This window comes from Octopus sinensis, linkage group LG9, assembly GCF_006345805.1.
Source record: "Octopus sinensis linkage group LG9, ASM634580v1, whole genome shotgun sequence".
NCBI lineage: Eukaryota > Metazoa > Mollusca > Cephalopoda > Octopoda > Octopodidae > Octopus > Octopus sinensis.
Window position 1 is genome coordinate 26,306,097 of NC_043005.1, and position 26,156 is coordinate 26,332,252.

General features: G+C 38.5%; 1 protein-coding gene across 4 annotated transcripts in view; it reads right to left on the reverse strand.

Annotated features, from left to right (window-relative positions):
• Positions 1 to 766: 766 nt before the first annotated feature.
• LOC115215601 (midnolin-A-like) overlaps positions 767 to 26,156 on the reverse strand; it is a 94,370-nt gene continuing 68,980 nt past the window's right edge. For all 4 annotated transcript variants that reach the window (XM_036505835.1, XM_036505836.1, XM_029784822.2 and 1 more), the window contains 6 exons: positions 12,895 to 12,982; positions 9,839 to 9,895; positions 7,967 to 8,230; positions 5,933 to 6,284; positions 4,207 to 4,377; positions 767 to 1,660 (listed from right to left, as the gene is read on the reverse strand). In XM_036505835.1, the coding sequence (XP_036361728.1) occupies positions 1,035 to 1,660; positions 4,207 to 4,377; positions 5,933 to 6,284; positions 7,967 to 8,230; positions 9,839 to 9,895; positions 12,895 to 12,982 (1,558 nt within the window). In that variant the 3' untranslated portion in view covers positions 767 to 1,034. The remainder of the gene's footprint in view (positions 1,661 to 4,206; positions 4,378 to 5,932; positions 6,285 to 7,966; positions 8,231 to 9,838; positions 9,896 to 12,894; positions 12,983 to 26,156) is intronic.

Below are 26,156 nucleotides of genomic sequence, written 5' to 3' on the forward strand. Positions count from 1 at the left end.
ATACATAACAATTTCCATTGGCATCAAGGTTAATATCAAACATTATTACAACTGGCATTAATTACTACATTTATCAATGTTCTTTCTTTCTCTCTTTCTTTCTTCTGACATCTTTCACTTCTTCTGTAAAAACTTTGTGATTGTTTTATGTTGTTAACATAACACATATTATATACATACACACATATAAATATATATATATCATATATATATACATATACATTTGCACCGTTATATATATATATATACACACATATATATACACACACACACATATATATATATATATATATATATACATATATATATATATGCATACACATATATATATTTATGTGTACACATATTTTATATATATATATATATATATATATCATATCATCATCATCATATATATATATATAATATATATATATATATCATATATATATACACACACAAGTACACATCATATATATTATATATATGTATATATTTTTACTTACATATATTGAATTTGTCTTTCTGGAACCAAACTTGCCAAAATGTAAGTTAAAAGACAAAACCAAAAATACTCTGATAGATTAAAAACTGTGTTATTTGGTGCTCAAGATAATTAGAAAAGGATAAAAATTGAATTATTTTCATATATATATATATATATAAAGAGAGAGAGAGAGTTCTCTCACCTCAGATTGCATTCACATTAGTTGTTTTTCTATTTTGTTTTGCATTTCCCTTTTATTTCAATTTTTTTTTTTGTCCGATTTTTTTTTTCTTTACATTATACTTTAGGGTGAAGGTGATAGAGGTACAATTTTTTTTTTTTAAAGTTTTTTTTTCCCTTTCAGAATTTTTGTGGAATTTTCTTTTGATCTGGGATGTTTTAAATGATGTCAAAAAGATACAAAGGAACACACGTGCATCCTCACACTTTCCCTCTCTCTCTCTCTCTCTCTCTTTCTCACATTCTTTCTTTGTCACTCTCTCTCTCTCTTTCTTCTTCTCCCAACTCTACCGCTACTGAACAGAACTGTTTTTTTTTTTTTTTTTTTTCAAACCAGCACAGATTCCTGCTCAAGATTTGAACTCGTGTAACTGGCATTCTCTGCCGGTTGGGAAGAAGAAGTAGATGATGATGATGATGGTAATGATGATGAGGATGATGATGATGATGGTGATGATGATGCTGTCGCTGTTGGTGCAACAGGCATCATTTCAATTTCAGCAGCTTTCCCACCTAGTTCAGTAGTAGTAGTAGTATTACTAGCAGTAATAGTAGTAGTAGCGGTAGTTGTGGTAGTATCCTCAAATTCATCCACGTCCATCTGTGTAGGGCCTGGAAAACTTCCAGGACTGGAATGCTGTTGTTGTTGGTGGTGGTGGTGGTGGAGGTTGTGGTACTGAAGATGGTGATGATGATGATGATGATGACGAAGGTGGAGACTTGAAACAGCAGTAGAATTATTAATACCATGATTACTAGTAGTAACAGAAGTTGTAGCAGTGGTGGTGGTCTCCATACTGCTGCAGTGGCCAATGCCATTACATGGATACGGCGTTTCCCGCCGTGCTCGTCGACGTAATCGCTTCTCTTCCATTTTCATCTGGAGATCTTTGACCTTGCCCCGCAGGGCACTGTCTTCTTCGCTCTGGTTGCCTGGAAAACCTGCACTGCCACCTGGGAAATGGAACAGATATGAACATTAATAGATGGATAGAATGGGAGGCATCTGTGGGTGTGTGTGTGTGCACATACATGTATGTGTATGTGTGTGTATAAATGTACATATAGTAAATATACAAACTAATCTTGCTCTTTTACTCTTTTACTGGTTACAGTCATTTGACTGCGGCCATGCAGGAGCACCGCCTTTAGTTGAACAAATCGACCCCCAGAACTTATTCTTTCTAAGCCTCGCACTTATTCTATCAGTCTCTTTTGCCAAACTGCTAACTTAAGGGGATGTAAACACACCAACATCAGTTTTCAAGTGATGATGGAGATACAAACACAGACACACAAACATACATACATATATATATATATATATATATATAATATATATATATATATATTATATATATTATATATATATATATTATATATATATATATATGTATGTATGTATGTATGTATTATATGGCAGTTTCTTTCAGCTTCCAGCTACAAAATCCACTCACAAGGCTTTGGTCGGCCTGAGACTATAGTAGAAGACATTCGCCCATGGTGCCATGCAGCGGGACTGAACCGGGAATGATGTGGTTGGGAAGCAAGCTTCTTACCACACAGCCACGCCTACACTTATCTTATCTATCTATTTTTCCATAGGTTTAAAAAAAATTATGAATAGCCTTAATTGAATTTTGACTCTTACAGGGGTTTTATCATAGGTGTCTACATCACTTGACCAATCTCAGAACTTATGGCACCTTAACTCTGTAAACTGAGTCAGAAGCTTTTGAGAAATCCAGGTGAGATGAATCAAAGGATAAAAAGATTCCATAACTTTCAAATGCTATGAAGTCAAATTTGTTGAAGAGATTACAGACAAAACCCTTATAGGCAAATACAGGTATAGCAAATACCATACAACATAAATTCTTGATTTGTTACAATTATCTCTGCCTCTGGATGATGTAACATATTTGCCAAATGAGAAGTGACTAGCACCACATGAGAAAGAATCAAGAATTTTCCAAAGTTGACAAGCCTTTTGTTACCAACCTGGCTGAAACTGGCTCTGAGTACAAATGTCATTTTTTCATAAGTTTTGAATTAAAATCTTCCACAAAACCTTAGTCACAATTTATGTTCCCAACACTAGCTGAATGATAAATTATTTTACTAAATTCTTTGTTATATTTAAAATAATTGAAAGAAACACAGACCATCTTGACAGAAAAACAATTCTTAAAATATGTAATAGACAAACAATTCTTAACTCTTTTGATACCAACCCGGCTGAAACTGCCTCTGTATTACAAATGTCTTGTTTTCATAAGTTTTGAATTAAAATCTTCCACTAAACCTTAGTCACAATTTATGTTCCTAACACTAGCTTAATGATAACTAAGTTATTTTACTAAATTCTTTGTTATATTTAAAGTAATTGAAAGAAATACAGAGCATCTCAACAGAAATATCGTAACAAAACAGTTAAAATATATAATAGAGAACCAATTCTTGAAATATATAATAGAGAAACAATTCTTAACCCTTTCGATACCAACCTGGCTGAAACTGGCTCTGGCTCTGTATTACAAATGTTTTGTTTTCATAAGTTTTGAATTAAAATCTTCCACCAAACCTTAGTCACAATTTATGTTCCTAACACTAGCTTACTAAAATTTTTGTTATATTTAAAGTAATTTGAAAGAAACACAGAGCATCTCAAAATAAATACAGTAATGAAAGGGTTAAAGAAAAGGACAGGTTTATTACCTGGAGATAAGAGGACAGAAGTGGACATGTCTTTATGGATCAATAGCCTTCATTAACACAACAATTGTCTGACCTTATCTCCAGTAACAAAGAGACTCAGCCTTATAAAAAAAAAGAATACATACAAAAAAGAACACATACACCTTGGATAATTTACATAATTTCATCAAAAATGAGCTGGACTTCTATAATCTTTTTGACAAGGGTGAATACTTTTATTTACATTTGATGGATATTTGTCCTCATCTTGTTTGTTGCTAACAACGTTTCGGCTGATATACCCTCCAGCCTTCATCAGGTGTCTTGGGGAAATTTAATAACAATATTAATAATAATAATAATAATAATAATAATAATAATAATTTGTTCGTTTATTGGCCACAAGGGCTAACAAAAATCAATTAAAATATAAAGGGACAAAACACAGGACGAAAGTTACAAAGGGTTTTTGTCCGTTTGAAAAAGTCCGTGTACAAAAGCAGGATGACAATGAAAAATAAGTAACAATTAAAACTCCCAATAGGGGGAGGTGCTTCGGAAGGTTACTCGTGGAAAAACCCATAAAAGCCACGGGAGCCTGGTCAAAAGGTAAAATACCTTAGGAATGAGAACCCAGGTTCGAAATTTCCCCAAGACACCTGATGAAGGCTGGAGGGTATATTAGCCAAAACATTGTGTTAACAACAAACAAGATGAGGACAAATATCCGTCAAATATAAATAATGTACATAATTCCTCATCTCTTAAATATAGAACTGTATAGAGAGAACACTACGATTTACCTTTATTCTCCATGTTGTGTTCGAACAGGTTCCTGTCATTGTGAGGTGTAGTGGGAGACTCAACTCGGTACTGAGGTGTGGCACCAAGAAGGTCATTCAGGATATGAATGATTGTACTTATATTCCTCTTGGGTTTCCCATCTAAATCCTGCAATGAAGGATCAAGTGTACCTACAGAGACAAAAGAGAAAAACATCATTGTTGTAATTATAATTATGACTATATTCTTTTCTACTCTAGGCACAAGGCCTGAAATTTTGGGGGAGGTGGGTCAGTCAATGAGATTGACCCCAGTATGCAACTGGTACTTAATTTATCAACCCCCCGAAAGGATGAAAGGCAAATTCAATCTCAGCGGAATTTGAACTCAGAATATAAAGATAGACGAAATACCGCTAGGCAGAGAAGTGGTAGAGATTTTAAAGGCATTGAATAGAATTTCTCAATGTTCTGAGTTCAAATCCCATTCAGGTCGGTTTCAGTTTTTTAGGCACAGGAGTGGCTGTGTGGTAAGTAGCTTGCTTACCAATCACATAATTCCGGGTTCAGTCCCACTGCATGGCACCTTGGGCAAATGTCTTCTCCTATAGCCTCGGGCGGACTAAAGCCTTGTGAGTGGATTTGGTAGATGGAAACTGAAAAGAAGCCCGTTGTATAATATGTATATGTATATATATGTGTATGTGTGTTTGTGTGTCTGTGTTTGTCCCCCCAACATTGCTTGACAACTGATGCTGGTGTGTTTACATCCCCATAACTTAGCAGTTCGGCAAAAGGGCCTGATAGAATAAGTACTAGGCTTACAAAGAATAATTCCTGGGGTCGATTTATTCGACTAAAGGTGGTGCTCCATCATGACCGCAGTCAAATGACTGAAACAAGTAAAGGAGTAAAAGAACGTTTGACAATCCAGGGACCAACATTGCTTCAAGTTCTTAAAGTTACCAGTCATAAATTAGGGTTTCAGCAACATCTTTTTGCTGCAGCCCTTTTTTGGTTATTATTGTTATAGTTTTTTTTTTTTACAATCATATTTTCTGTGTAAAAAACATCCTTGCATATCTCTGCTAGAAATAATAGTCAAATATCCCTCAAACCCCTCTCTTAGCATCTTCAGAATGGAAGGATACACAAGATAATGTTGTCTTAGATAAACAAAAGGATGGAGAGTCTTGGCTGGAATGTCCTTTTGGTCATAGGTCAGTTCAGCTGCTACTACCACTACCACTTCTACTGCTACGACTATGGCTACTATGAATCAGATGTAGCAGGACCACCACAACTCCCACCACCACCACCACTGCCACTACCACCAGAACCACCACTACCACCAGAACCACCACTACCACCAGAACCACCACTACCACCATCACAACTGCCACCATCACCATCACAATCACCACCATAAACACCACTACAACCACCACTACCACTACCACAACCACCACCACTACCACCATCACAACTGCTGCCACTACAACAACCATTACAACAACCACTACCACTACTACTATCACAACTGCCACCACCACCACTACGACCACTATCACAACCACCACCACAACCACCACCACTATCATTACTACAATCACAACTGTCACAACCACCATCACAACCACCACTACCACCAATACCACCACCACCACCACCACTACAGAGTTGCTACTGTTACTGAAAACGAATTAAAAAAAAAAAGTGCAAAAGGAAAAAAATATTCTTTGCTTACCAGAGAATGTTCCAGAATAAACTCCCTGACCAATATGTTGCATATTTTCAATGATGGCACCAGAAATTGGTTCACTGCTACAGCTTTTGGCATTGTTCCCAGTGGCAGCTGGTGACGGGGTGACAGGTGATGCTTGGATGGGTGCGACAACTGATGATGGCTGGGTGACGGGTGAAGGGGTGTTCGGTGATGTGGCACTGGGCTTGCCCGGCGACACAATTGGAATACTTTGGTATTTCTCTGAGACTGGGAATGATGTGTCAGGCGTAGCTGTTGCTGTCGCTGTCGCTGTTGCTGTCGCTGCTGCTGCTGCTGCTGTTGCCGTTGCAGAGCTGCAATGATCTCCAGGAACCTGTTTGCGAGTAAACAACAAACCTGGCGATATAATAGCAGCAACAACAACAACTATAACAATAACAACAATAACAAAAATAACAATGACAACAGGAATAAGAACAACAACATCATCATCATCATCATCATCATCATCATCGTCATCACCACCACCACCACCACCATCATCATTTAACGTCTGCTTTCCATGCTGTTGAGCCAGAAGGTTGCACCAGTCTCCAATTTGACCTGGCAAAGTTTCTACAGCTGGATGCCCTTCCTAATGCCAACCACTCCAAGAGTGTAGCACAAGGGCCAGTCAGGCAGTACTGGCAATGGCCACACTCGAATGGTGCTTTTTACGTTTCCCCCTGCACAGGAGTCAGTCCGGCAGCACTGGCAATGATCACGCTCAAATGGTGCTTTTTTTTTTGCATGCCAGCGACTCTGGTAATGATGATGATGATGATAATGATGATGATTGATGATGATCATGATGATGGGAGGGGGAATGGTTTCAAATTTTGGCACAAAGCCAGCAATTTTAGTCAAGGTGCTCATTCAATAGGATACCCTACCTGTGACCAATTCTCCCCTATTTCCTAGCAAAGTAATAGACATTCCCATAAGTGGACATGTTTGCATGGGAGACTGGAAACAAATGACACTGCTTGGATGAAGGTGACATTTGTTTACAACTATCACATGATGTCAAGGAGATACAAACACATATATACATGCAAGCACACACACGACTAGCCTCATTCAGTTTCCATCACCCAAATCCACTCACAGGGCTTTGGTTAGCCTGGGGCTCTTTGGCTGGCCTAACGCTGTCAAGGAGATACAAACACATATATACATGCAAGCACACACACGACTAGCCTCATTCAGTTTCCATCTCCCAAATCCACTCACAGGGCTTTGGTTAGCCCGGGGCTCTTTGGCTGGCCTGTGGATCTTTGGTTGGCCTGGGGTTCTTTGCTTAATTTGGGGCTCTTTGGTTGGCCTGAGGCTCTTTGGTTAGCCTGGGGCTCTTTGGCTGGCCTGGGGCTCTTCAGTTGGTCAGGAGCTCTTTGGTTGGCCTGGGGCTCTTTGGTTGGCCTGGGGCTTTTTCCCAAGATACTGCACAGTGGAACAGAATCTGATATTCCTTAACAGTTGACACTACCATCATCAGATGGTAAGGGTTTGTGTGTGCGTGTGAGCAATGCTTGTGTGTACTAAATGCAAGTGTGTGTGTGTGTGTGTGTGTGTGTGTGTGAGAGAGAGAGAGAGAGAGAGAGAAAGAGAGTGATAAAGATGGAGAGAGAGAGAGAGAGAGAGAAAGAGAGAGATAAAGATGGAGAGAGAGAGAGAAAGAGAGAGAGATAAAGATGAAGAGAGACAGAGAGAGGAGTGTGTGTGTGGTCCATTTCCATGGATGGCAGAGAGATACATAGACATACACAGGGCATAAGTCAACAACTAGTCTAACGCAAACAACAACAGCATAACAAATGAACCTCTAAGTGGTCAACCAATCTGCTAGATATAACAACCAAATCTTTCATACTCACAGGATATATTCAATACTAAAGACCTGGACACATACAAAAACACAGACTATATCTTTGATCCAGACTAGCTGGTCCAGGGCTGACCTGGGGCTAAACAGCAACAACAATAACAACAGCAGCAACATTAACAATCACAACTTACTCTGGGATGTGTCGACAACTTGGAAAGTTCCCTTAATTTCTGTGAAAGATTGTGACCCAATTCAGCAAGGGCCGTTGAGTTAAACACCGGCCCTACTGCAACACTGCTTCCCTTGTCCTTAGTTTCTGCACTGCACTGAGCATGTTTTGTTTGGCTGCGTTGTGTGCATGATGACGTAGAGAGTTGCAGTTGCACAAACATCATGTGATCTCCAAGTTTCATGGCCAACAGGAGAGGTGCACGGCCTGACAGAAAGTCATTAACCTAAACAGTAAAATAATAATAATAATAATAATAATGATAATAATAATAATAATAACAATAATAATAATAATAATAATAATAATAATAATAATAATAATAATAATGATAATAATAATAATAATGATAATGATAATAATAATAATGATAATAATAATAATGATAATGATAATAATGATAATAATAATGATAATAATAATAATAATAATAATAATAATAATAATAATGATGATAATGATAATGATAATAATAATAATAATAATAATGATAATAATAATAATGATAATGATAATAATAATAATGATAATAATAATAATAATAATAATAATAATAATAATAATAATAATAATAATAATGATAATAATAATAATAAAAATAATAATAATAATAAAACAAACTATGCTGGAAGAAGCCTGACATAGTCTTAATTGAGAAAGAAAACAAACTATGCTGGATCGTAGATATAGCATGCCCAGCTGACAACAAGGTGTGCGATAAGGAAGAAATAAAAGTTGAGAGATGACGGGTTAGCTTGTGAAGTTAAGCAGGTGTGGTCGATGAAAAAGGTAGCAGTGGTACCAATAATTGTCGGAGCCCAAGGAACAGTGAGTAAAAAAACTCGAGAAGTATGTGGAAGAAATAGGGGCTGCAATAAGGGTGGAGCACTAGCAGAAAACAGCACTGCTTGGAACCACTCGAATACTCCGGAAGGTGCTCAAAAAATAAGGAGTATTACCTTAGTTCACTCATAGTGAACAGCTGACACTGTAGTACAGCTCCAGCATTAGAAGCTGTGCAAAGGCAATGATAATAATAATAATAATAATGTACATTGTTTTGTCTTGGTATAAATATTCTGCTCAATACCACAGATTTGCTAGTTTGTTGTTTGACCTTAACCAGTTGAGCATATCCCTTAGTGGCTGGTGATATGTGCATCTCTGATCATGAGCAGAAGTTGTTGGGGAGCATCATAGCCATGTGTTGAGATAAATTCTTTGGGGTTTGGATAATTCACCTTTGGAAACATGGGTGTTTCATTCAACATCTTTAAACAACCCATATTCAGGGACCTTTTGAGCGAGGTGGGTTACTCGACCTGAAGAAAACTGGACCCCACCTGCAAGGTCATGCACTGTTTATTTTGATATGAGATCAACATGTTGTGCACATAAGGTCATGATATATGTGCCTGGTGTACCCTTATCAGACGGGTAGCCATGATGGGTATACTGGGCTTCGTATAACTGTAGCCCAATGTCACTTTGATGGCATGCACTGCTCTCTCACTCATTTACAATAATAATAATAATAATAATAATAATAATAGTTGATTAAAATTTTCGCACAAGGCAAGGAATTTTGAGGGGAGGGGCTTTAGTCAATGCCATAGATACTTGACTGGTGCATTATTTTATTGACCCTGAAAAGATTTCGATTCAGAATGCCAAGAGCAACACATCATGGCACTTCTCAATAGAAGCAGGTCATAACAACAGTGCATGTGTTTAATATGTGGTCTCAGTATGTCTCTACCAAAATCAAATGATATTTAGAAATAACTAAAAGAAAGAGAATAGATGAAGGAGGTAAACATTTGAGAAATTCTACCTGAGACTCTGAAAGGTTCTCAAGTGCCTGGATGACGCCAACATCTGTTCGATGGAACTGAAAAAAGGATAGAAAAAAACACGATATTACTTATGGAGATAACATAGGATTGAATTCAGTTCTATATTTAAGAGATGAGGAATTATGTACATTATTTACATTTGACGGATATTTGTCATCATCTTGTTTGTTGTTAATACGTTTCAGCTGATATACCCTCCAGCCTTAATCAGGTGTCTTGCAGAAATTTCGAACTTGGGTTCTCATTCCAAAGGTATTTTTCGATGTTGTTAATATTATTATTATTATTCAGGTCACTGCCCGCGCTCTTAACCACTATGCCCACGGGGCATATGGTGTAGTGGTTAAGAGCACAGGCTACTACTAACTGCAAGACTCCAAGTTCGATTCCAAGCAGTGACTTGAATAATAATAATAAAAATACCTTAGGAATGAGGACCCAGGTTCGAAATTTCCCCAAGACACCTGATGAAGGCTGGAGAGTATACCAGCCGAAACGTTGTGTTAACAACAAACAAGATGAGGACAAATATCTGTCAAATGTAAATAATGTAGAATTGAATTGTTTGGCAATAAAGTCTAATGTTGTTTCAACTCAAGAAATTGTCTAACCCTTTTGATACCAACCTGCCTGAAACTGACACTGGTTTTATAATGCAAACTTCTTGTTTTAATCTGACCTAAAAGGAAATCTTCCATCAAATTTCATGCTAATTTGTCCCAAACACCAACTTAGTAATGATAATTTCTCTAAACTGAACATTATTTTCAACAATAATTGAAATAAAAGCAGTGTATTTCAAAGGAGATGTGATAACAAGAGGTTTAAGAGACACAACGAGGATAAGTCTTGTCTAAGCTTACGTATGAGGAACATCTCCAACGGCTGGCATTATCTTCACTCGAACGACAGAGAATGTGGGGACCCCCTCTGAATCTGGCTTTCAACATCTTCAACAGGAATGTAAATCTACCATTAGCAGAGTTTTTCACCCCTGCACTGAATAGAAGTCTTCATGGGCTTGATCGCAAACTCTATCCCCGACACTTTTGACTCAACAGGAAGAAGGCTGCATTCTCCATCCATATCGCAGCTTCAAGGAACAAGCTGCCACAAGGAGATTGTCAACACACAGCGAATACCAAAGGAGATTTGAAAATGAAACCGCTCTTGAGTTTATCATTATGGAAAACCCTACGATCTTCAAAAACATTAACCAGAAAAGACTTGGCATTTAGTGAGCCTCTAGTTTAAAGGTCAAGGTTATGGGGAACCTACTTACAGTGTGGTTCATTGATGTGTCTGCCCCCACTATACATGTCTAAGGTTTTCCAATGGAGAGTTTTCCTTTTATGGACAAATCTCTAGCAAACCATCCTACCCTCATGGACCCAACACCACAGCAGTTTGAGTTTCTCAGTTTATTTTCTGCCCCTCTATACCATTCCTCAGCTATACAGTTCATAGGCCAGGAAGTGACAACAAATTAAAAAAAGGTATATACAAATAAAAATGGATCTGTTCAGGACTTCCTTTAAAATGTCTTTATCTGGTGGTTTCACATTAAAATCTTCAAAGTAATCACATCGCATCACCATTGCAAATGCTGCATGTTTTAATAACAAAATCAAAGAAAGGAAATTTTTTCCCCCTAAAACCTTGAACTATTCATGGAAAGCCTTGTGGCTTGATGTCCCTTTAAAGGACTTCGGAACGCATATTTTAACAACCAGATCACAGAGAGAACATTTTCCCCACTAAAACCTTGAACTATTCATCAAAACCCTTGTGGCTTGGTGTCCCTTGAAAGGACTTTGAAATGTTTGAGATATACTAAGGAAAAAGAGACACAGCAAGAGAAGAAGTAAGAGGCTCTTACTTATCACTGAGTGATAAAAGCTACTTCAATGACAGTCATACTAGCTGGTTTCTGAGAGACTGTATTCTCTCTAATTATCAAACATATGTAGACCCTTTGCCAATTATTTCTGTCTGAAATATTTTAGAGCAGGAATTCTTAATTTGACGTGGCTGCACTCCCCTGGGGGAACAAAATGGCATTAGATCAAAGAAACACAGTACATGATTTATTAAAATTGCTTTACAGGATAAAATTATTAATAATTAACACTTGAAAATAACTTCATTCTGAGTCATCATCATCATTGCTTAATGTCCGTTTTCTATGCTGGCATAGGTTGGACGATTTGACTGAGGTCTGGAGAGCCAGCAGCTGCACCAGACTCCAATCTGATCTGGCAATGTTTCTACAGCTGGATGCCCTTCCTAACACTAACCACTCCAAGAGTGTAGTGGGTGTAGTGTGTGCTTATGTATACATATCTATAGGTATATATATGAGTATATATATATATATATATATATATATCATGTGATCACGTGACTAACCAGGCTATCAGATATTTCTACTCATCGCTGGTCACAATGCACTTTGCATTGTTTTACCGTTCAAATGATGCCACTCCGCTGGCTAAGCGAGCATGCCAACAGAAGAAAGAGTGAGAGAAAGTTGCGGCGAAAGGGTACAGCAGAGGTCGCCACCACCCCGTGCCAGAGCCTCATGGAGACTTAGGTGTTTTTGCTCAATAAACACACACAACGCCCGGTCTGGGAATCGAAACGGCGATCCTCTGACCGTGAGTCCGCTGCCCTAACCACTGGGCCATTGCACCTCCACATATATATATATATATATATATATGAGCGCTGTCAACAACACATCCATAATATACCATCTTCTCCCTCAACATCTTTCACAAACACAATAAATCTTTAACCTTTCAGCATTCACATTAATCTGTCAAATGCAATGCTTACTTATTCACATTGTTTTAAATTAGTCTTGCATTATCTCCAAGTTTTGAGATTTAAAAGATGTAACTGTTTCTTTTTAGAATGACATTGCAGGGTAGGAGTGAGAGGCTGGATCTGACTGGCTGAAACATTAAAACAGATAGAACAATTTGGCCCAGATGTGGCTGGTTTAAATTCTTAAAGACTTGAATAAACTTACCGTCATTCCACTTTCCATATTTGGGAACAGGAAAATACGACTGAATTCTGTAACTTGGTTTTCTAACAAACTTCCTTCTTTCAGGGGTCTGTGGTTAAAAAAAAAAAGATAAAATGATTAGTTTATACAAATAATAATAATAATAATAATAATGATAATAATAATAATAATAATAATAATAATAATAATAATAATAATAATAATGGTGATGATGATGATGATGATGATAACAACAACAAATAATAATAATCCTTTCTACTGTAGGCACAAAGCCTCAAATTTGGGGGAAGGGATTAAGTTGATACATTGACCCTAGTGCATAACTGGTACCTATTCAATTGATCCTGAAAGGATGGAAAGAATAAAAACATTAATAATAATAATAATAATAATAATAATAAAAATAATAATAGGTGCAGGAGTGGTTGTGTAGTAAGTAACTTGTTTCCCAAACACATGGTTCCGGGTTCAGTCCCACTACCTGTCACCTTGGGCAAATGTCTTCTACTATAGCCTCAGGCGGACTAAAACCTTGTGAGTAGATGTGGTAGATGGAATCTGAAAGAAACCCGTTGTATATGTATATATATATGTGTGTGTGTGTATGTATATGTTTCTGTGTCTGTGTTTGTCCTCCAACATCGCTTGACAACCGATGCTGGTGTGTTTATGTCCCTGTATCTTATCGGTTCGGCAAAAGAGACCAATAGAATAAGTACTAGGCTTACAAAGAATAAGTCCTGGGGACGATTTATTTGACTTAAGGCAGTGCTCCAACATGGCTGCAGTCAAATGACTGAGACGAATAAAATGTAAAAAAAAACAAAAACAAATAACAATCCTTTATACTGGAAGCACAAGACCTGAAATTTGGAGGAAGGGATTAAGTTGATACATCAACCCCAGTGCATAACTGGTACTAATTTTATCGACCTTGAAAGGATGAAAGGAATAATAGTAATAATAATAATAATAATAATAATAATAATAATAATAATAATAATAATATTGATATGTAGGAGTGGCTGTGTGGTAAGTAGCCTGCTTACAAACTACATGGTTCCAGGTTCAGTCCCACTGCGTGGCACCTTGGGCAAGTGTCTTCTACTATAAGTCTCGTGCCGACCAAAGCCTTGTGAGTGGATTTGGTAGATGGAAACTGAAAGAAGCCCGCCGTATATATGTATATATATGTATATGTATGTGTGTATGTGTTTGTATGTCTGTGTTTGTCCCCTCAACATCGCTTGACAACCAATGTTGGTGTGTTTACCTCCTTGTAACCTAGCAGTTCGGCAAAAGAGACTGATAGAATAAGTACTAGGCTTACAAAGAATATGTCCTGGGGTCGATTTGCTCAAATAAAAGAGGCGGTGAGCCAGCATGGCCACAGTCAATTGACAGAAACAAGTAAGGGTAAAAGAGAATAATAATAATAATAATAATAATAATAATAATAATAATATAATAATAATAATAATAATAATAATGACAACAATAATAATCCTTTTTACTATAGGCGCAAGGATTGGGATTTGTGGGGAGGGGTTAGTCAGTTACATCACCAGCACCCCACCCCACCCCCAGACTGGTACTTATTTTACCAACCAGCATCAGCACCACCGCCACCCTCAATATCATCATCATCATAGACATTGCCATCACCATTACCCTACCACCACCACCACCACCACTACCACCAACATAATCATACATGATTTTTAAGCTTGATTTTTTTTTTTTTTTTTGCTTTCCATGCTGGCAGGAATTTCAATAAAACTTGTTTAAAAGCAATGCTTTTTTTACTGCCCGATGGCATTCATATCAATAAACCTTACACTTGTTTTCCAAATAAAGTATTTATTTCTCTCTCTCTCTCCCTCTCTCTCTCTCTCTCTCTCTCTCTCTCTCTCTCTCTCTCTCTCTCTCTCTCTCTCTCTCTCTTCTTTCACATAATAAACTGCACAACTGGACAAGTTTTACAACAGACAACAACAATAGCATTGCCAATGTGGTGACATTGTTTTAGACTAAAAACCACAAAGACCACCAGACAGAAATAAAAAGCCACAGAATACACACATGTGTAGATATATTCTCTTGAGTGTAGCCATGCTGGAGCACTGCTTTTAGTCGAACAAATCGACCCCGGGACTTATTCTTTGTAAGCCTACCACCTATCCTATCAGTCTCTTTGCTGAACCAATAAGTTACGGGGACGTAAACACACCAACATCGGTTGTCAAGCAATGGTTGTGGGGACAAACACAGACTGGATAAACAGCCAACAACTGATGCAGGGTCGTTCTTTATGTTGCTTGTTTTGTTTTCCATTTCTGTCTTTGATTGTTCGAAAGAATAGTTCATGTTCCATGTGGTCATGCTTCATATTTTTTTGTTGTTGTTGTACACGTTTCGTGAAGTCCTGTGTCCACATATGCATATATATATATATATATATCATCGTCGTCGTCATTGTCGCTTAGCATCTGCTTTCCATGCTAGCATGGGTTGGACTGTTCAACTGGGGTCTGGGAAGCCAGAAGGCTGCACCAGGCCTAGTCTGATCTGGCAATGTTTCTACGGGGCTTCTTTCAGTTTCTGTCTGCCAAATCCACTCACAAGGCTTTGGTCGACCTGAAGCTATAGTAAAAAAAAACACTTGCCCAAGGAGCCATGCAGTGGGACTGAACCCAGAACCATGCGGTCAGGAAGCAAGCTTCTGACCACACAGCCACTCCTGTGCCTGTATATACATATATAACATATGTCCCATCATTTAATGTTCACTTTACATGCTGCCATGTCTTGAATGTTTGCCAGGAGCTGGCATGTCAGAAGACATAACCCAAACTCAACTGCCTGCTTCGGCATGGTTTCTATGGCTGGATGCCCTTCTTAATGCTGACCTCTTTACAGTATACTGAGTGGATTGTACATGGCACCAGCACCATCAAGGTCACCAAGTACCTTGCAAGTCAAGTGCTCTCAACTAAGAGGAAAGAGTAGTATGAAGGAAGGTGGCTTAGTGCCAGATGACAAGAGGTTAAGAGTGTTTGAGGAAATAGAAACAGGTGTCCAGCAGAAGCAGGAGATACTACATATATATATATATATATATAATATATATATATATATATATATTGCTAGTGAAGCGGCCATGTTTACATTGTAAATATTTTATTAGGTAACTTTTGTTCTTTTTAAGTGGATGGGCAATATGCTAGATATAGACGTCAAAATAGCGATTTGTATGTAAAAATATTTTAATCTTCCGATTGCTTTAATATGCTAGGCCACTGGTTTTAATTGATTAATATCAATTTCTACCCTTATTCAATTTTATATATATATATATAAACACATACACATGCAATCTGGTGAGACATTCCAAGGACTGTGTATATTTGATCAGATACGAGGAACAGAAACACAGGGTCTTGCAGTGGAGAAGATTCTCTCTCTCCCTCTGTGTATACATACACATATATACACACACACATACACACAGCACAGATACACACTCATACACAAACACATACATATATGTATATATATATATATATATATATAATAGATAAAGAGAATGAGAGAGAGGGGGTGTATTATAAATAGGGAAGCAAACAGTGAGGTAGTATATAGGGTATGCAAAAAGCTCTCCGCATTGAATTTTTTCCATCCTGACCTCCAAGATGTATTTCAAAACATGTGTAGAAGAATCTTCTGCATTGAAAAATGAAGGTCGACACTTTCAACACCTCTTATAATAAAGTCTTGCAAAGTCTAATATCTTCTTTTGTAGTCTTAAACCATCTTATATATATATATATATTTATTTATTTTGCAATAAAGTACTTGACTGCGGAGACTTCCTGAAGAGCTGTAGTATGGTGTTGGTGGACAGTTGAAAACGTCACTTATATTCATCCGCCCACGTATCGTGTATGTGAGTGTGTGATGAACAGCTTTGATTTAAAATACTTGAATGTGAAACAATGTGTTTGTGTTTAAAAAACGCGCAGACACACGTGCTAGGTGCTTGTGTTTATCTATGCGAATGTGTATTTATGATGGAGCAGATAAGTACCTCTATACGTAGGTATGTGTGTGTGTGTGTGTGTATAGAGATAGATAGATAGAGAGCGATATAAACTAATTCACGTTTGCCTGACATCTATATTATTCATCAGAGCAGACGGATTAAACAAAGCAGTTGTTTATGACTGATAATAAGTATTCGTGTCTTTCAATGAACGAACGACCTTAATAACATCTATACGACAACAACAACAACGACCACCACCACAAAATTGTAACAACTATCTTTAGCAGCGGACGTCTTCTAACTGGTGAGTGAAACTAAGTTATCTCTGCGAGGGCGGCAGGGCCAAGGTAGCTTAGAGGTCAGGGTGCTGCACTCACAATAGCAACTTTGCCGGTTCGATTCCCAAACCAGGTTGACGTGTTGTTTGTCTTGAGCGAAATGCTTCTTCTCACGCCGTTCCGCGATCACTTCGTCATCTGTTGCGTAGCACATCGTGCACCTGTACAGGTAATGTCGATCTGAAGGAAGGAGTGAGCTAATTTGCAGCACGAACATTTGATCACGAAAAAAATTATCATCTGAAAGAAATGGCAGAACCGTCTTCCCCCCGGAGTCGAGCGACTAAGTTGCCTGTCTAAGCTGACTGTTTGTCTGTCTGTCCCCACCAAGGGCAGACTGAGAGTATAAAGGGCCTTCGGGCATAACTGTTCACCGGGCCTCTTAGCATTGATATCGAAGAAAGTAAACATGTTGAGTGCGGGCCCTTTCAGAGCTCCCGGCCCTCGGGCAGTATCCGGTTGACCGACGGCTCAGTCCGCTCTTGATCTCCACACACTAACATATGTTTGTATCTATGTACGAAGAAAAGTAAAAAGTTATCCACACTTTCGCCATAACATATCTTTATTATCACACTGCATTCTGCGCATGCGTGTTTATAGTTGGTACTATTGTGGTCACGTGATCGAAGTTTGAGCGTGATCGCGCCGTTTTTCTTTCTCGTTTTACAATGTAAACATGGCCGCTTCACTAGCAATGTGTACCAAAGAAGAACAAAGAGCAGCGATCCGATTTCTCTGGTCGGAACGTGTGTCAGGTGCTGAAGATCATCGGTGGCTTTTAGCACAATACAGGGACAGTACACTACTGCGTAGAAGTGTGTATGAGTGGATCAAAAAGTTTAAAAGTGACGCCTGAACAGGGAGCAGGACACCCGTCAACCTCCACCACTGACGGGAAGATTCAGCAAGCTCGAGAGATGGTAATGGTGAACCGGTTCACTACTACCATTTCTCGGATCACTGCTCTTTGCTCTTATTTTGTGCACATTGCAAGTGGAACGGCCACGCTTGCACAGTAAAGTCATAAAGAAAATGGCGCGTTCAGGTTCAAACTTCGATCATGTGACCACAATAGTACCAACTATAAGAAAGCTGAGACAGAAGGCAGTGTGACAATAATAAAGAAATGTTATGGCGAAAGTGCGGATAATTTTTGACTTCTATTCGTATGTATGATGTATTGACAGACAGATAGATACTAGTACGGAAAAGACTGAGTGATCAAGAAGTTAGCTTCTGAAATACGTGGTTCAACAGAAACCGGCGAAACGGTGGTTCGGCGATTCAGAAAGGAAATGGTGAACATTGGGCATATCTATACATAAGAGAATTGGCATTGCGAATGTATATCAAATACTTCAAATTTAATTATGAACTGTCCAGTCACGCTCATTGATATAAACGCCAACTTTTTCATACTTTTCGGAACGCTAAAGGTGTACTTGCGAATGTTTTTGTCTACTGCGTGGTACCGTGGGCAAGCGTCTTCTACAATAGCCTCGGACAGACGAATGCCTTGTGAGTGAATTCGATAGGTGGAAACTATGTGGAAGCCTGTCCTGTGTTTCTGTGTGCTTGTCTGTCCCCATGGTGTTAGACAACCTATGCTGGTTTGTTTTCGTTCCCGTAAGCTAGCGGTTTGCTAAAAGTTTACTATAGAATAAGCAGTCTTAAGAAGAATAAGTACGGGAGTTGATTTGTTCGACTGAGCCAGTCACCAGTAACCTGCGGCCCGCGGGACTTTCTGAATGGTACACCTGACGAGAAATAATAACCTTTAGTTCTTTAGTAGTTCGGCCCGCTTCTCGAAAACGGTTACTCGGGTCTGGACTGAACCTTTAACGCAATAACTCCCAGCATGACTGCAATCCAATGACTGAAACAAGTACACGTTAAAAGGGCACATACACACACACACATATATACGTGATCGATGTCAGGTTCGCCTGACTGGCCCCGTGTCGGTGACACGTAAAAAACACCCACTACACTCTCGGAGTGGTTGGTGTTAGGAAGGGCATCCAGCTGTAGAAACATTGCCAGATAAGACTGGAGCCTGGTGCAGCCTCCTGGCTTTCCAGACCTCAGTCAAATTATTAAGATATTTGTAAAATTTACCTGTAAGTTTTTTATTTCGTGCTGACACCCTGGTAAAATTATTAATGACTTTTACCCTTTATTATAATTAATATATACATATATGTATACATATATACATATATATATATGTGTGTGTGTGTGTGTGTGTGTGTGATTTTTCAGAGTGTGTATATATTTTTGTGTGTATGTGTGTATATACATTTATTTTCAGCAATTTGCGTATGTCTACAATGCAAGTATGTATATGTAATGCATATTATGGCTGTAAGTACAAACACAGCTGAAAAATAAAACTCTACCACGTAAGCACGTGTTCAACAGTTGCTGTTCATTCATAGTTTAGGTGGCGAGATAAATATAGAAGAGGGGAGGGTGAAGGAAGTAAAATGGTGGGAGGGAGAGAGAGAGAGAGAGAGAGTAAGTGAAAGACAGAGAAAAGAAAAGAGAGAGAGAGAGGGCTTTACCAAATAAGGAGATATTCTCGCTGCGCTACACGTTGAGCTAACTAACGAGTAGAGTGAGATTGTGAAAGATAAAGGGTGTAATAGATACAAAGAAAGAGAGAGAGGATGTACGCTAGATTTATGGATATGTGTGTGTGTGTGTGTTTACGACATTGTAAGCTTTAGTGTTCATTCATGAAAATGAATAGCAAATGCGAACCTTCATTCAGTGCCTAGCTACAGTATACACACACACACATCTCTCTCTCTCTATATATATATATGTATATATGTATGTATATATATATATATATATATGTTCTTTTATTTGTTTCGGTCATTTGACTTCGGCCATACTGGGGCACCGCTTTTGGTCGAACAAATCGACCGCAGGACTTATTCTTTCTAAGCCTAGTACTCTCATTCTATCGGTTACATAGGCCGAACCGCTAAGTTACGGGGACGTAAATACACCACGTCGATTGTTAAGCGGTGGTAGTGGGGACAAACACAGACACACAAACATATGCACACACACATATATATATATATGTATGTATGTATGTATGTATGTATGTATGTATGTATGTATGTATGTATAGGCACAAGGCCTATACTCAACTAAAACACACATTCAAAGGGGCCCGGTAAACAGTTGTGCCCCAGAGACCTTAATACTCTCAGTCCTCCCTGTTATGTATGTGTATATAACGTGTGTGAATATATATGTGTATATATATATATATATATATATATATATATATATATATATATATATATATATATAGGATGACACGCAAATTCGTGAAGCGTTCCATATTTTTTTAAAGGCGGTGCTCCAGCATGGCCACAGTCACATGACTGAAACAAGTAAAAGAGTATAAAGAGTATAGGAAAGTACACAAAAAAAAAAAACAAAAGTCGAAGACAGGTGGTGTACAAAACAAACAGATGTATTAGTATAACGCTCAGGAATAGAAAAAGTCTTTTACGTTTCGAGCGTACGCTCTTCTACAGAAAGGGAAACAGAAAAAACAAGGAGAGAAAAAAATGTGTGTAGTGGCTAACGATCTATCTTCTCTCTCTCTCTCTCTCTCTCTCTATATATATATATATATATATATATAGGTTATGAGAGGTAATGGTGTCATTGAGACCCAAAGGTGTCAGGTAATGCTGAATAAGTGCAATAGATGGACCGCAGTTAAGTTCCAGGTTCGGTGATTATGCGAATAAGGGGTTTAACATTGGTCATATGTCAGCGTGTGTATATAAAATATTTTTTTCGTAATGAGATAAAAAAAACCAAGGCTGTGTAGATCTTGTGCTTAGAGTAGAAAAGAATCGCTAGCACGCCGAGAGAAATGCTTAGTGGTATTTCGTCCGTCGCTACGTTCTGAGTTCAAATTCCGTCGAAGTCGACTCTGCCTTTCATCCATTCGGGGTCGATAAATGAAGTACCAGTGAAGAACTGGGGTCGATGTAATCGACCTATATTAAAACGGATTCTAACAAGTACATCTGCAACAATGCAATCACCGCCGCCGCCACCATCAAACTACCATCACTATAACGACTATTATCTGTACCATCACCACCACTACCACCACCATCACTACCACCACCATCACCATTATCAAACTACAATTACTATCACGACGACCACCACTACCTCACCACCAACGCCACAAGCTACTACTACCACCCTTACTGCAATTAATGCTTCCATAAGTGCAAAACATGGGATAGCAGTAACGGGAACAACAATAGCAAGAACATCAATAAAAACAACTGCTGCGGCAGTAACAACAACAAGCACATTACTAACAACAACTGTCGTACTAAATACAGGAGAACGTTTAAAGTAAATAAACACGTGGGAAGTTTAGAAAAAACAAACTTGTTTTTCTTGAAAATAAATATAGCATCATCGTCTAAGAAGGAAAAGAAAAGAAAAGCACTTCAGCAGTGTTGTTGCTGTTGTTACTACTACTACTACTACTACTACTACTACTACTACTACTACTACTACTACTACTACTACTGCAACTAATAGTAATAATAAGAATTCTTTTATTTGTTTCAGGCATTTGATTGCGGCCATGCTGGAGCACCGCCTTTCGTCGAGCAAAATTACTATTCCGGAACTTATTCTTTGGAAGCCCAGTACTTATACTATCGGTTTTCTTTTTGCCGGACTGCTAAGTTACGGGGACGTAAACACACCAGCATCGCTTGTCAAGCGATGTGGGGGGGGGCAAATACAGACACGCACACACACACACGCATATTATATATATATATATATATATATATAAATACAACGGGTTTCTTTCAGTTTCCGTCTACCATATCCACTCAGCTTTGGTCGGCCCGAGGCTATGTGGCACCGGGACTGAACCCGGAACCATGTGGTTGGTAAGCAAGCTACTTACCACACAGCCATGATGATGATGATGATAATAATAATAATAATGGTTGCAAATTTTTGCCATAAGGGCAGCTTGGGGGAGGTGGGGATGAGTCGGTTACATCGACCCCACTGGTAATTATTTTATCGACCCGGAAAGGATGAAAGGCAAAGTCGACCTTGGCAGAATTTGAGCTCAGAACGTAGCGACGGGCGAAATACGGCTAGTGCACGTGTGTTGTGAGGGTTTTGCGTGTACAGTAATCCCTCGCCATATCGCGGTTCACCTATTGTGGTTCACCTATCGCGGTTCACATACTGCGGTTTACTATTTAAGCTTACGTTGATTCCTCCGTGGCATTGTTTTGCATTTATAATAAAATAAAATATATACAAATTATTAAAATAATATATATTATATATACACACACACACACACAATACAGTACTTTTTCTACTTCGCGGAATTTTCACCAATCGCGGGGTTTTGGGAACGTAACACCCACGATTATCGAGGGATTACTGTGAACAAGACTAACAAAACTATATAAAAAAAAAAGAAGGAAATCAACAATGGCTGCTCACGGAAAAACCCCATAAAAGCCAAGGATACCCTGACTTTTGGGGCAGATCCATTCACTCGCACCACTCTCGCTACTTCCATCCACCTTTCAGTAAACTGGTCAGAAGACAACACTTCCCTTTCTGCCCTTATTTTCCTTTATAAGTGAAGCTTGAAGAAGTTGGTCAGGGATTGTCTTCAGCCCCTTCAATACTGAATTGCGTGAAATAATTTTGTTACATTAAAAACATAACCAGCTCAAAAGCGAGCGAATGTAAAGCTAGGCGGGTAGCAACACAAACCTTGTGGTACGATACCTTCTGACACATGTTCGAGGGGTTATTGATGTGGTTGCGGGCAAACACATATATACCCTTTTGACACCCCTTGATGAAATAAAAAGACATCGAAGATGTGAGTGCAAAGGAGAGAAAGAGAGAGAGGAGAGAGAGAGAGAGCTTCGCCCTAGTGTTGGTACAACATTCACTGATGAATTGGGCAACGTGAAATGAAAAGAAACGAAATAATTTGCTGAAGAAGGACAATGTGATTCAAGTCCAGTGTCACGAATCGAACCGAAGACCTCATATGATCATGAACCGAAAAACACCCACCCACCCACCAAGCCACGCACCTTTCAACAATATTTTTAAAGGTGGGCGAAAGGTTATGGGAAAAACGTAAGATGCAAAACAAAAGACAAACAACGCGGCCTTTCTTTAATCATTCTCTTCAGGATATTTTTTTTCTGAACCAGCAGAGCAGCAGGTAGGTCGGTAAGTAGAATGACTACAATAAACACTGAAAGATCAATCAAGAACAGACGTATATCACATACGCAAAGCTGTTTCCTTTATTATTATTATTATTATTATTATTATTATTATTATTATTATTATTATTATTATTATTTCTGTAACTTTTTTCTTTGCTTTTTTTTCCCTGAAGCATGTGACTAACATATAGCGTTGCCTGCCTAAATTTCAATGCATGAGTTGGTATGTGGGGACGGCCACTGTTGTTTTTGCTCTCTCTCTCTCTCTCTCTCTCTCTCTCTCTCTCTCTCTCACGCAGGTTCGTTTTTGTTGGGTTAATGAATATCTAGGACGAAGACATATATGTACGTACACACATATATATGCATAAAAGTTTGCGTGTCTACAGTAAAGGCTTCGAATACCGCGGGTGTTACGTTCCAAAACTCCACGCGATTCGTGAAAATCCGCAAAGTAGAAACAGTACTGTACTGTATATATATATTTTCTCATTTATATATATTTATTTTATTATAAATGCAAAGCAACACCATACGCTCGCCTCCCGAGTTTCGTTTTCCATACAGGATGTGCGATTCTTTGTTTACGGTGCACAGCGTATTTCCTTTTGATATATTTTAATTAATGTGTTATACAGTGCAGTACTGTATTTTTATTTATTGATTTATTCATTTTCTGGCGTGAAAATGCTTATTTTACCACAGAAAGAATTAAAATCTTAAAAAAACATAAGCACCCATCGGCCGCAGAAACCCGCGATATACTGAGGAGTCCGCGCTATAAATTTACATATATTAGCCAGAAAATTCCGTGATGTACTAAGGGCGCAATAGGTAAACCACGATGCAGCGAGTGTTTACTGTGTGTAAACACACATACAGACACACACGCACATGAAGAGTGAATTCTTGTAACGGTGAACGTCCTAGTTGAATCTACAAACCGGTTTCCGTCAACCCAGCTGGAGATCAGAGGTGAGACGGCGCTGTGAGCGAGCTAATATGAAATACTATTATTCATGGAGGCCATAGGTCGTGCGTTCAATCCTGCTGCAGACATATCATTGTCTTTCTCAGACAAAACACTTTGTTCTATTTTGCCACAGTTCACCGAGGCCATCACACTTACTTTTTATCAGAACGTCTGTGGATGTTATCCAAGACGGCCAAACGAGGGGGGTTCGTACATGGTTGCTCGATCTGCAAAACATAGCAGCCCAATTTCCCTTGTATCAAACGCTAACAAGGTTAAGAAATTCGTTGCAACAACATGGTTCTGATTTCAGTCTCATTGCACAGCACCACGGCAGGTGCCTTTTTCTATAGCCCCGGACCAACCAATGCCGGATCTTTTCGGTTTCAACGGCAGTTTTTAACATAATTTCTAGGTAACTAAAAAATTTTAAACTTCGTATACTGGTAGAATGTGTTTATAAAACATCTTTTTCTCTTTGCTTTATTGAGAAAATTCTATAGTTTGTAAGATATTTGTTGCTTTTTTCTTCAATTTATGCAATTTCAACAAATCAATGACGTCCATTGAGGTAAAAAACATCATGTGCCGTATGAATATGTCCCTCGTTTAAGAAACAGATTGGGTTTATTTACATTTCTGAAGAAAAAAAGATACCTTTCCCTCCACCCCTAACCCCAAAACAGATTGAAATAGATCGATACTAAGGTCATAATTATGGGTGACAATTTCATATGACACCGCTAGAAAAAACTGCCGTTCAAACCGAAAAGATCCCCAATGCCTGTTAGTGGATTTGGTACACGGAAACGGAGTAAAATCCTGTCGCGCGCGCACGTGTGTGTGTCCGTGTGTCCACTATAGCAGCCTGGTAATCAGTTTTACAGCAAAAGCTAACGATAGAATAAGTATCAGATAAAAAAAAATCAACTACTGGGGTTGATTTTTAGACTAAAACCCTTCAGGGCGGTGCCCCAGTATGGCCGCAGTCCAATGACTGAAACAAATATAAGATTACATCGGATAATCCATTGTTAGACACATAATATTTGTGAAATAGACGAGTCAGTCAAGACTGGAACTATTTTGACGGTAATTCGGTTCAATGAATGCCTAAACAGTAGAGAAATTAACCCTTAAGAGTAGCTGACGTCTTCTCCACAATGGGTTTCGGTTTTTATCCACTTCAAATACTACAAAAATAGAATAAAACTGAGCTAAGCACAAGTTGGGAAGAAACACAGGAAATGAGAAGTTTACTACGTTCAACCTCTCAAGAAAAACGGGTGACTGTCACAGCCACCAACTCTAAAACTATAAATATTACGAAGTAGGAGCGCTAAACAGTGATATATATATATATATAAACGCACTGTTATTACCAGTTTAAATATGTTTGAGGCACGTTTGGCCTTGTAAATAAGCTATTTACTGTGTTTTGACAAGGGGGGTGAATTTCTCGATGTAGGCAAATGGTGAACAGACGACGAAGATTAGTTCGCTGCGCCTCCTTTCCAGACAGAGATGCAGCATTTCGTAGTAGTTGTCTCCTCTTCGACCAGAGACACTGGGCAGGGGGCACTGCGAATTGATGAAAGACAGTGATTCTCTTC